General features: G+C 37.5%; 2 protein-coding genes across 4 annotated transcripts; both read left to right on the top strand.

The window, feature by feature from the left end:
• The first annotated feature begins 790 nt into the window (after nucleotides 1-790).
• On the top strand, nucleotides 791-2,239 carry LOC140814533 (WD repeat-containing protein LWD1). The gene has a single exon (XM_073173553.1). It carries the CDS (start codon nucleotides 850-852, stop codon nucleotides 1,894-1,896), a length of 1,047 nt encoding a protein of 348 aa, XP_073029654.1. The 5' UTR covers nucleotides 791-849; the 3' UTR covers nucleotides 1,897-2,239.
• A 4,495-nt stretch (nucleotides 2,240-6,734) lies between these two features.
• On the top strand, nucleotides 6,735-12,466 carry LOC140814445 (auxin response factor 6-like). Of its 3 annotated transcripts, none has more exons than XM_073173436.1 (14): nucleotides 6,735-7,815; nucleotides 8,108-8,220; nucleotides 8,605-8,703; nucleotides 8,787-8,843; nucleotides 8,931-9,089; nucleotides 9,186-9,270; nucleotides 9,362-9,452; nucleotides 9,613-9,777; nucleotides 9,884-10,006; nucleotides 10,136-10,211; nucleotides 10,371-10,518; nucleotides 10,678-11,855; nucleotides 11,957-12,147; nucleotides 12,246-12,466. In XM_073173436.1, exons 1-14 carry the CDS (start codon nucleotides 7,773-7,775, stop codon nucleotides 12,448-12,450), a joined length of 2,733 nt encoding a protein of 910 aa, XP_073029537.1. In that variant the 5' UTR covers nucleotides 6,735-7,772; the 3' UTR covers nucleotides 12,451-12,466. The 3 variants fall into 3 exon arrangements, with proteins under 3 accessions (XP_073029537.1, XP_073029536.1, XP_073029538.1); XM_073173435.1 differs by having other exon boundaries at nucleotides 8,105-8,220; XM_073173437.1 differs by lacking the exons at nucleotides 6,735-7,815; nucleotides 8,108-8,220; nucleotides 8,605-8,703 and having other exon boundaries at nucleotides 9,367-9,452.

The following is a 12,466-nucleotide window of genomic DNA, read 5'->3' as shown; positions in this document are numbered from 1 at the left end:
TATATTTTAGGGAGAACAACAAATTACCAATTTTATTGTTTGTATTATTGTTGTTAATTTATTTGATACTTTTGTCTGGCGGTGGGCATGGGTCGTGTAGTTTCAGGCAGTCAGACCACCTCCAATCATGGCACCACATTGGTGCCACACCATTGTGGTGCCATGATTTTTCACTCCAATCCAGCACCAAAACTGGCTGATGAGCAGCTCTACAAGCTGCTCCACAAATTGCTGCGCCACAATTTTTTTTAATTTTTTTTAGTTTTTAATTTGATTAATTTAATATAAGTGTTTAATATTTAATTAATTAATGTTTTTTTGAAATTTTAATTATAAAATTTTTAATATTCTGATTAGAAATTAATTAAGTGTAAAAATAAAAAATAAAAAAAACACATATTAAATTAATAATGTGTAAAAATGGTACAAATTACGAACAAAAAACAACAAAAATTACGAAACAATAAACACACTACGACAACTAACAAATCAAAAAATTACGAAATATAAAAAAAATTACGTCAAAAAAAGATTTTTAGTAATACGGTAAACCAGACCCCGATCCTCCAATATCTCGACCGGTTAAGTTTGGTTTTCCATTGTTTTTTGGAAGAAAATGACAAAATAAAATCAATTTCTACATAAACCAAGCTGCATAGTAACCCCGAACCCGTTTAATCGCCCAACTAATCCTATCCGATCGGGTTCGGGTCGGAGTATGACCGTTCTCTCAACTGGGTCCTTTAATTTTTTTTTTATTTAATCTTACATGATGGTGTATATTTAATTTAATCCTATCCTCACCGTTTCCCTCCTCCCCCCCACTTTGGCAGGCAGGTAGATAGGGAAATGGGTGTGAGCTGTGATCCGAATCAAGACGGGTCGGACGAGCAACAGCGGCGGTCCGAGATCTACACCTACGAAGCGCCATGGCACATCTACGCCATGAACTGGAGCGTACGCAAGGACAAAAAGTACCGACTCGCCATCGCTAGCCTCCTCGAACACTATCCCAACCGTGTCGAAATCGTTCAGCTCGACGACTCCACCGGCGAGATCCGACCCGACCCGACCCTCTCCTTCGACCACCCCTATCCTCCCACCAAACTCATCTTCATACCCGATAAAGAGTGCCAGCGCCCCGATTTACTGGCCTCATCTTCCGATTTCCTCCGCATATGGCAAATCTCCGATACCGACAATGGGCGGCGCGTGGAGCTCAAGAGCTTGTTGAACAACAACCGGAACAGCGAATACTCCGGGCCTTTGACCTCGTTTGACTGGAACGAAGCCGAGCCCAGGAGGATCGGGACTTCGAGTATCGATATGACTTGCACCATCTGGGATATTGAGAAGGAAGTAGTCGATACACAGTTAATTGCGCACGATAAGGAGGTTTACGATATCGCGTGGGGCGGAGTTGGGGTTTTCGCCTCCGTTTCGGCCGATGGATCGGTTAGGGTGTTTGACCTTCGTGATAAGGAGCACTCTACGATTATATACGAAAGTTCAGAGCCGGACACTCCATTAGTAAGGCTTGGGTGGAACAAGCAGGATCCGCGGTACATGGCTACAATCATAATGGACAGCAGCAAGGTGGTAGTGTTGGACATCCGATTTCCGACGTTACCGGTTGTAGAGTTACAGCGGCATCAGGCGAGTGTGAATGCTATTGCGTGGGCTCCTCATAGTTCCTGCCATATGTGCACTGCCGGGGACGATTCACAAGCTTTGATTTGGGATCTTTCCTCAATGGGCCAGCCGGTAGAGGGGGGTTTGGACCCTATTTTAGCATACACAGCTGGGGCCGAGATTGAGCAGCTGCAGTGGTCTTCTTCGCAGCCTGATTGGGTCGCTATTGCATTTTCTAACAAGCTTCAAATTCTGAGGGTGTGAGTGGATAGTGCTCTTTCTGAATTCAATGGCACTTTGCTGTACATCTACTACTTGGCAGTTGATATATTTGGACCAAAATTGACGACATCAATCTGCTTGTTTAATATTGAAATGTAGTTGCAGTTTCTTGCTTAGTTAAATAGTGATGAAAACTTATCGATCTGTGTTTCACATCTTAGCATCGGTCATGATTGCAGTTTCCTTATTTGGATATGTGCGTAGCTGATCCCCGCTTGAGATGTCCTTTCTCTTTTGTTTTTGCTTAAGATTGGTCCTGCTCTGTGTTATGACAGAGTAATGTCAAATTCTAGTGTTTTAACTGGTTTTTTGATAACTCTGATGATAGTTATACTATAGGTAGGATGTTTGTTCTTATACTGGATCGAATATGCAGACATCGAAGTGAAAAGTGAGAACACTCTTCTTCTTAGTTATAACGGTCTTGATTTGAGGCTTAGTTAGGAGTTAGCTGCTATTAGTTTCATATCGGCCATACATGATTGAACCTGCGTTTTTTTTCTTTTTTTTTTTCTGGGTAAAAAATACACAAGCAGGGGAGTGCCTGTATCTGGTAAGATTTTCTTTGTTCCTGCTGAGCATGCTTTGCGTATTCAGTTGCTTCTATATATGTTATTTCTGTGAGCGAAAGCTCAAGCACAAATCTAGGTTGAAGAATACCTTAACTTACCATATCTGTACATCCTAAGCAAAAAATAATAAATACAAAAACTTGTGTGAGACGGTTTCACGAGTCGTATTTGTGAGACGGATTTTTTTTTGGGTCACCCATGCAAAAGTATTATTTTTTATGCTAAAAGTATTACTTTTTATGGTGAATATGGATAGGGTTAATCCGTCTAACAGATTATGATCCGTGAGACGGTCTCATGAGACTCACTCAATAATAATAATATTAATTGATATTGGCCAGATCTTTTACTACATCAAAAGTTATAGATTAACATGGATCATAACAATACTAATCTGGTGTTAGTAAAATGATATCATGATTTACCATATCAGCAATAGAATATCTAAACTAGTTCCGGCCCAAATCATGAAAAAAAAAAATTGAAGGAAAGAAAAGTGGTGCTCGTATTACAATGGTTCTAGTCTAGGCATCATCCCCGAAGTGGCTGTGGCACTTACGAATACAAGTTTTTAACTTGGAATTTGGAAAGCATATTATTTCGCTTGTTCTTCGCGCTGCACATTTTCTAGCCCACTTACAGATGGGATTAGCCCGATAGTACCTCATGTAAAACCAGGCCTACGTTGCGCGCAACCTAGTAGTTTATATTTCTTTTTTTTTTTTTCCAAATATACTGACCGGACCATTCGAGTGACTGGTATGTTAATTATTTAACTAATATATGTGTGGGTCATCAAATTGTCGTAAGATCATGTTTGCATATATCTGTCAATGGGTGATTGGGCTCGTTATAATTACTGATGATGCTAATTCTTTAGGTCTCTCGGGGCATTTTTTAGATGATTATTTGACGTCGTCACGCATAAAAGGACATGAATGGTGAGATGCAATTAAGAATTGTTTGTAATTAGTTATATGGGAGAAGATGTGTCATCTTCTATTATACTAATATCTCTGTGTGTCGTATATTATTATGGATACTTAAATTCTTGAGACTTGAATATTATTAACTGTATTCATCATCTGCAAAACATGCTTAAATATAGTAGGATGAAGAAGCATTTATATTGATGTGTTTGCGGTGAATTGATCCATAAAAATAAAATAATTTCTGTGTAATAAATTATTCATAATTTAAGTTTGACAAAAACTTGTGTGAGACGGTCTCACGGGTCGTATTTGTGAGACGAATCTCTTATTTGGGTCATCCATGAAAAAGTATTACTTTTTATGCTAAGAGTATTACTTTTTATTGTGAATATGGATATGGTTGACCTGTCTCACAGATAATGATCCGTGAGACGGTGTCACATGAGACTCAATCTTTAAGTTTAAGACGTTGATTGCTCTTACTCTTTATTAAACCAACGTGTATACGTTATCTTAACACTGTTACCGAGGTCCTACACTATCTACTTGATTCCTTACAATCTTGAAAAGTGCTTCACAGGTTATTTTCTTCTATATCTTTACTTTCCTTTCGACTCTTTTGAATTATATTATTTTATTATAAATTGTACTATATCAGAATTAATGTCATTTATTGCATGTCAAGCCATACACACACACACACACATATATATATATATATATATATGTGTGTGTGTGAATGCACATGATAGGGTTTGATATATATAATTTTGATAATATATATATATATATATATATATATATATATATATATATATATATATATAAATGGTCCCATCGTTTGAAAAATCCATACTCCGCATTATTTGAAATCTATGTTGTGCTCTGACAAAATCTTTTTCAAAGAAAGTAGGTTTTTTATTCATTCGTCCCTAATCAAAATTATTAGGTTGTCCGAGTAATTTTCTAAGCACCATTTCCTGTGAAAACATGAAATCATTGTCCCCTTTTTATGAAGAAAAACAGATACTTTAGAGTAATGAAAAATTAAGGACCCCGTTGTTCCTTATATCGCGGGGAGATGATGTAGTAGGTCGGGTATTCGAATAACAATTGGTTCATGGTTTTCATTTATTTATTTTTAATTTTTTCCATTAAATAGTGCTGGAACCTGTATGTATGTCGCCAAAAACATAATTAAAAAAGAAGCAACAAATGATTTGTTTCTCTGCCTCCCTTTTCCTTATAACAATATAATATATTTATCAATCATGTTATAGGTCTTAGAATCAAGAACAAAAACATTCGGTCAACCCTTAATTAATTAATAAACTTTAAGAGAGACACTAATCACAATCGTTATATTCCCTAAAAATCAATAAATCCCATCTTGGTCAAAAAGATTATCAGTTTCTTGCCTCACACGAACATCATTAACCCTTGGGCTCCACTAATCAAAATCTTTTTAGGCAAGATTTAATGATCATTAGTGCACCCCAAAAGTCAATAATACATTGTTTTAAGTTTGCCAAATGATTTTACAAATCGACGTGGCTTACCTAATTAAGATTACTATTAATTCGGTGCATGCTAATTATAACTTATCATAAAGATGCTTATGCATGTATTTTAAGATGGATTAATATATAAAACCTCGCTGCTAATTAATTAATTGTCGGCATCCATCCATGAGGTTTATGGAGAATTTTCATCTCATTTTAGCATTTGGGTGGCGTGCTTTTTTAATAAGTAATTTTTTATTTATATATAGATTAATAAGAGAAAATATAACGTGTCGCAAGTGGAGTCGTCTTCTGGTAGGGATTATATTTTTATTATTTTTAAAAAAACGTTTTTTGGGAAAGAATTTCTAAGCATATCCAACAAGTACTAAAGGCTACAGCCCCACCATGCATGCTCAAATATATAGAATCTTAAAATTTATATTCTTAATTATAATATGTACTAGTGACATATTTAGGTACCGATCAGCTTTGATAGGTTGCATTTCTTAATTTTATATAGAATCAAAATAAGAATCAACCTAGCTATAATATGTCACCCACTCACTTATAATGATAATAAAGAAATTGAATTTACGTGTCTCATCATAAATGAATGAATAAATGAAATTGAGGGGAACCCAATAAATTTAATTTGAGATCTAAAAAAATAGTCGGGGATATGGAGAATTGGGGGTTGGGTCCCAAAGATGTATGTAATCCATGAGCTGTTGTTTTCCTGGATGCATCCCCACTGACCCCCCACCAATTTCCCATCAAACTAAAATTATTCATCTCCTTTTTAGATATAAAATAAGATGAGATATTATAAGGCAGTAAAATGAATCGATTAATACTAGAATTAAGTATTGCACATCATTCAAATGTTTATTCCCTTGTTTAAATTTGGCTTGGCTTTTGTTTTATGTTAAGAAAATGTGAGATATATATATATATATATATACACACACACACATCATCCTTAGCCGATTGAACTTTAATTGAAATCAGAATGTATGTATGTATGTATGTGTGTGTGTATTGGGATCATGATTTTCGTGGACCGATCAACTTCTAGCTAGGGTTAGTCACAATAAATAACGAGTGGGACAGTTGAAAAAAATTGCCCCAACAGTGCATGTGTGATTAATAATGGAGACGAGCCCCCGCACCGAATCGAATTCCCAATAAATAATTGAGTGGTTTAGATTTATATAATTCATTCTTCCGTTTATGAACAAGAATCGAATGCCAATCTTCCCCATATTATATATAGTTCTCAGTCTAATATAAAAAACTTTCAAGGGCATAACAAGTGTCGTTTTATATCCTATTAAAATGTTTGATTATTGGATTGCATTGCATGGGCCCACTGCCATCTCTTCCACTACAACACCCACAAAAAAATATAAATATCAAAATTTATCTTAAAAAATAAAAAAAGCTAAGAGATTAATTTTTATTAAAATATTAACTTGACATATTTCACCAAATAATAGATCTATCAAAAAAATGAAAATGATAATAAATTTAAAAAATACAAAAATGGAAAATCATTGAGGTTCATTTCAACACATTCAATAAATAAATGTTTAATTTATTGATACAGCAGATGTACAATGTATTTATATATAAATAAAATAATGACCGCTCCAAATTCATTTCACCGAGTGGCAGCACCAAGTTTCAGTCAAGATTTGGGATTTGAAAAATATCTGACAGAGACACACACTCGCTCGCTGATCCTGGCGTATATTAAATGGCGTGTGATATAATAAAAAATAAAAAGAAAAAGAAATGGGTAATCTGGTTTGAGGGGAGGGAAAGATAATAATACATACACTTTAAGGACCTGAATAAAGGATTCTGCATTACTGCCGCACTTATTTATTGGGAGAAGAGAGAGATGAGGTTGTGTGATAAAAAATTTTGCAGTAATGATGAGAGAAAGCAAACACTAACCTGTATCTCAGTTCCACCATTTTTATTATTACTAGCTCACCTCTTGATTTTAATACTAACTTCTTTACGTATGATTAGTGGTAAACATCCACGCATGAAGTTATGATGTTTTTGTGCTTTGAATTTGATAGTGGAATGGAATGCCATTTGTACTGATCGAGGAAATATTTAGGCTTAGTTTGTGCTCAATCCTCGGGCTGAAATTCTGCGACTTGTCAGGCGGAATTGGGTTTTTGGTTGTGGGGATTTCTGTTAAGTGGTAAATCTTGGTTCTAGAAGCTCAAGATTGCATCTTTACTGCAGTTTTGCTTATTTTTTCGAATTTCGAGTGAAGCTGAGATCAGAAGAAAGTTTGGAGGTTCGTTCTTCGGGGATTCTCTTTTACTAAAGATCGGGTGTGTGTTATTCTTCTGCCGTCTGGAGCTGAATGCCGTGTTCTTTTGGTGAAAGGCTGACGTTTAAATTTGTTGTTTGTTAGTATATGGTCCTGGATATTTGGGTCAAGAAGAGAGAGTTCTGATGAAGCTGAAATTTTTTGTGTTTTGTAGTGGAGTAGGTTAACGTCGAACATTTTGGAGCGTAGCTTTGGGTCCTTTAGCAGTCGTATCTTCATATGAAAACTTCAATTTTTATTACTTCTCCGAGTTTCTTACCCCGTAGTTGGTGAATTGATAAAGGGATGTGGATAGCACGGAAAATCCAGTTCATGCTTTTGATTTTAGTAGGTTACTCAGAGTACAAAACGTAGATATTGTGCTATTTTGGGGTAGAAATGAGGCAAATTGAGCAGCTTTGCTTTTGGGAATCATAGGTTGGGATTTTGCGATGAAAATGTGTAGTTGTTGGCTGTAATTATTCTGCTCCAACTTGTTTCTTATCGAATCTGCAAAATGAAACTCTCCGCCGTTGGTCTAAACCAGCAATCTCCTGACGGTAAACAAACTTTGTTCCTTTTCTAGAACTTAAATATGTTTTTGGGTTGTATGAGGCTTTTTTTTCATATTGGTTGTATAAGTTGAATATTAACCATTTGTGAGTGTCAGCAAGTCATTTTCTTGAAAGGGTATGTTATATTGCCATTCTTGACTTGGCTATACTCCTCGTGATTTGGAAAAGTTTATAGACCTCAGTCTGGCAATTGAGAAACTGGAATTAAGGTTAATTCTCACGTCTTTAGTACTGTTTTAACAGGAAGTGAATAGTTTTGTTTGAATTTGATTAGCAGGAGACAAGAACTGCTTAAATTCTGAACTTTGGCATGCCTGTGCGGGTCCTCTTGTTTCTTTAGCTGCTATAGGAAGCCATGTTGTGTATTTTCCTCAAGGTCACAGTGAACAGGTTTGATTCTTGCTTGTGTATTTCAATTGTAGTTTTTGTAAATAACACTCTACAGTGAACAGGTTTGATTCTTGCTTGTGTATCTCAATTGTAGTTTTTGTAAATAACACTCTTTTTTTCATTTTCGTATTTCTTGACAATGAAATTGAAGGTATATAATTCTTATGAAATCTACAAAGAAGAAACAACTTATCTCACCACATCCATTTTTGAGAGCGTTTAATTTCTCTTTTCATGTTCTTCAACCGTCAAATCCCCTGTATTTTGTATGAGATTCGAATTCTACCATTCACTTCGATTACTCTGGTTTAGTATTGAGGAGATCAATATCCTACATGCGAAAGTTCTGTTGAATGTCATTGTTTCTTGATACATACTGCGCAGGTTGCTGTGTCTACCAACAAGGAAGTTGATGCACAGATACCTAATTACCCAAGCTTGCCTCCGCAACTCATTTGCCAGCTTCATAACGTGACGATGCATGTATGTGTTTTTCCAAGTTTTGTTGTGTTTTAATTGCCGTTATTGGATATCTCTTGTAGAATCTTAGTATTTTGTTCAAGTAGGCTGATTTAGAGACAGACGAGGTTTACGCCCAAATGACCTTGCAACCCCTGAGCACAGTATGTCACTGAATCCTCATCAACTTTTTCTTCCTGTTTCTCAATTTTTGTCTGGGTAATTTTGTTTCTTTGTTACCGTATTTGCAGCAAGAACAGAAGGAGATTTCATTTCTTCCGGCGGATTTGGGAACCCCCAGTAAACAGCCAACAAATTACTTTTGCAAAAATTTGACTGCCAGTGACACCAGTACTCATGGTGGATTTTCAGTTCCTCGCCGTGCGGCAGAAAAAGTATTTCCGCCACTGGTAAACATCATTTCGGGAGCTTCCATTAAAAATAATGTCTGTTTTTTAGTTTGTATGCCTCTAATGCAGCTTGGTTGGTACAACCCAATTTTACAGGACTTTTCCCTGCAACCTCCAGCTCAGGAATTGATCGCAAGGGATCTGCATAATAATGAGTGGAAGTTCAGACATATTTTTCGAGGTGTATTTTTAACATGCATTAACTTAAGGAATCAAGTTGCAACAACTACTACTACAGATTCTTAATATGATTTACCTGGTTCTTATCTCAGGACAGCCAAAGAGGCATCTTCTCACAACAGGATGGAGTGTTTTTGTGAGCGCAAAAAGACTGATTGCTGGTGATTCGGTTCTTTTTATATGGTAGGCATTTAATTTAACTGGGATATCATCACATGTCCCCTTAAAAATTTCATCTATTAGGCCTTGTCAGGCATTGAAAAAAGTGCTGAGTTTTTTTCCTCAAGTCCTATGTCTGATCAGTATTGAACCATGCGATACTGGCTTTTTGGGCATTTATCAGGAATGAGAAGAATCAACTGCTTCTTGGTATAAGGCGTGCTAATCGACCACAAACTGTGATGCCTTCATCCGTTTTATCGAGTGATAGTATGCATCTCGGCATTCTTGCTGCTGCTGCTCATGCAGCTGCAACCAATAGCCGTTTCACCATATTTTATAATCCCAGGTAACTTGGTACTTTCCAACACCACCAAGATATGGCATGATTCTACCAACTTAAGAGTGATAGTATGCAATTTCTTATGATTATATACTAACTTAAAAAATTTCAGAGCTAGTCCATCCGAATTCGTCATACCTCTGGCAAAATATGTAAAAGCAGTTTATCACACTCGAGTGTCTGTGGGTATGCGTTTTCGGATGCTGTTTGAAACCGAAGAATCTAGTGTTCGACGGTATGTTTTATTATTCTCATTCTATTTTCTGTTCATCATCCTTTTTTTGTGTATAGTGAGTTCCCTGTGGTGTTGATAGGCGTTCAAGTTGCATAATTATGTGAGATTTCCGACCTTTTCTTGTTTCAGTTACATGGGCACAATAACCGGGATAGGTGATTTAGATCTCGCCAGGTGGCCAAATTCACACTGGCGTTCAGTTAAGGTATATGACTCATACAATGTTCCTGCCCATCGATCTCATATATTACAAAATTGTTGTGTTCTTTAGTTTCTCTTGGTTGGTCTGATCCAATGATACCTAACATAATTTATTTATATTTAATTCTTGCCGTGAAATTGAATGTCAACCTGTTTGATGGAGGTTGGCTGGGACGAATCTGCTTCTGGGGAGAGGCAGCTAAGAGTGTCTCTGTGGGAAATTGAGCCTTTAACAACATTCCCCATGTATCCATCACCATTTTCTCTGAGACTGAAGCGACCATGGCCATCAGGGCTCCCCTCTTTCAGCGGTAGGAACCCACTTTCCATGAATGAAAGAAATAGTCTGTTATTTTAAGTGAATTCATTTTACTACTTATTATGCTATACATGCCATCAGCGGTAATAACAGAAATATATATTATGTTGTTAATTTTACGACATAGCTTGTATTTATTGTTGCAACATAGGAATGAAACTTGATGAAATGGGATTAAACTCTAACTTTATGTGGCACCGAGGAGAAGTTGGGGACAGAGGAGTGCACCCTATCAACTTTCAAGGAATGGGGGTCTCACCATGGATGCAACAGAGGCTGGATACTTCAATGCTTGGTATTCAAAATGATGTTTACCAAGCTATGGCTGCTGCTGCTCTTCAAGAAATGAGGGCTGCAGATCCTTCGAGACAGCCGATCCTATCTCCAAGTTTGCAATTCCAGCAACCCCTTGCTATTTCCAGCAACAGGCCTGACACTTTGGTCCAACCTCAGATATTACAGCAGTCTCAGCCCCCGGCTCCATTTTTCCAGAGTCTGCAAGGAAGCCATTCACAAGCACCGCAATCTCATGCTAATCTTCAGCAACATTTGCACCATCAGAACTCATTCAATAATATACATGTCCAGCATCAGCACCGGACTCCGCTATCGCAACCACAGCAAATGGTGGATCATCAACAGGTTATGAATGTCGCACCTATCCTATCTCAACTGTCTTCATACCCTCAAGTCCAGTCTCCAACACTACCATCCATGTCTTCCATGCGGCAGAATTATTCTGACCCAAATATCAAACAAGTTGCTAGTGATATTAACTCTCCTTTACACAATTTATTCGGTTCAGTCACCCAGGGTGAGGCTTCGAACTTTCTCAATATGATGCATAGATCCAACAACTTATTATCTACGAACGGCTGGCCAACAAAACGGGTCGCTCTTGATCCTCTTCTTTCTGGAAGTGTGTCACCAGGTGCTTCACAGCAAACCGATAATTTGGGACCATCATACGAAAACGTATCCCAAAGTCCCGTTTCTTTGCCTCCATTTCCTGGTAGGGAGTGTCTCATAGAGCAAGAAGGTTGCACTGATCCGCAAAACCACTTTCTGTTTGGGGTCAATATAGACTCCTCCCTTCTTATTCAAAATGGGATGTCAAATCTTCGAGGAGTTGAAAGTGATAGAGGAGTTGGAAGTGATGGTGATAACGCAACAATGGCATATGCTTCTTCCAGCTACATCAGTAGCTGTGGTGCAGATTATTCACTGAACCCGACTGTGACTTCAAGCCAATGCGTCAACGAGTCGGGTTTCTTAGGGTCGTTCGATATTGTGGCTCATGCTAACCCACCCGACAGAGCCTTTGTTAAGGTTAGGTTGCGATTATAACTCATCGTGCATAAGAACAAACTAAATATCTGCAACTATGTGACATATGTTAGTATCTAACATTAATATTTCTTCGTCAACAGGTTTACAAGGCAGGGTCGTTTGGAAGGTCGCTCGACATAAGCAAATTTAGCAACTATCACGAGCTACGTGGTGAACTTGCACAGATGTTTGGCCTTGAAGGCCAACTTGAGGACCCATTGAGATCAGGCTGGCAGCTTGTATTTGTGGACCGAGAGAATGATGTTCTTCTCCTAGGCGATGACCCCTGGCCGTAAGTTTTCTATCTTTTCTTCTATACATCTATTGCAAACGAGGACACTGATATCCGTTCACTTTTGATGCACATTCCTTGTCATCACTATATTCCAGGGAATTTGTTGACAGCGTAGGGTGTATCAAGATTCTGTCGCCTCAAGAAGTACAGGAGATGGGAAAACGAGGGGTTGAGCTCCTGAATTTGGTCCCCGTTCAGAGGTCGCCGCTTCAGAATGGCACTTGCGATGGTTATGTTGGACAGCAGGAAGCCAGAAATATGGGTTCTGGAATACCATCTGTTGGCACCCTTGATTTCTAATTGGATTAAAAAAACA

Source organism: Primulina eburnea, chromosome 15, assembly GCF_022965805.1.
Source record: "Primulina eburnea isolate SZY01 chromosome 15, ASM2296580v1, whole genome shotgun sequence".
NCBI classification, from domain to species: domain Eukaryota; kingdom Viridiplantae; phylum Streptophyta; class Magnoliopsida; order Lamiales; family Gesneriaceae; genus Primulina; species Primulina eburnea.
This window is presented reverse-complemented; position numbering and strand designations above follow the sequence as displayed.

Coding starts and splice junctions, on each gene's coding strand:
- LOC140814445 (XM_073173435.1), top strand. CDS start 7,773: ATGAAACTCTCCGCCGTTGGTCTAAACCAGCAATCTCCTGACG. Junction 9,778..9,883: donor ACCATATTTTATAATCCCAG/GTAACTTGGTAC, acceptor AAAAAATTTCAG/AGCTAGTCCATCCGAATTCG. Junction 11,856..11,956: donor CCGACAGAGCCTTTGTTAAG/GTTAGGTTGCGA, acceptor CTTCGTCAACAG/GTTTACAAGGCAGGGTCGTT.
- LOC140814533 (XM_073173553.1), top strand. CDS start 850: ATGGGTGTGAGCTGTGATCCGAATCAAGACGGGTCGGACGAGCAACAG.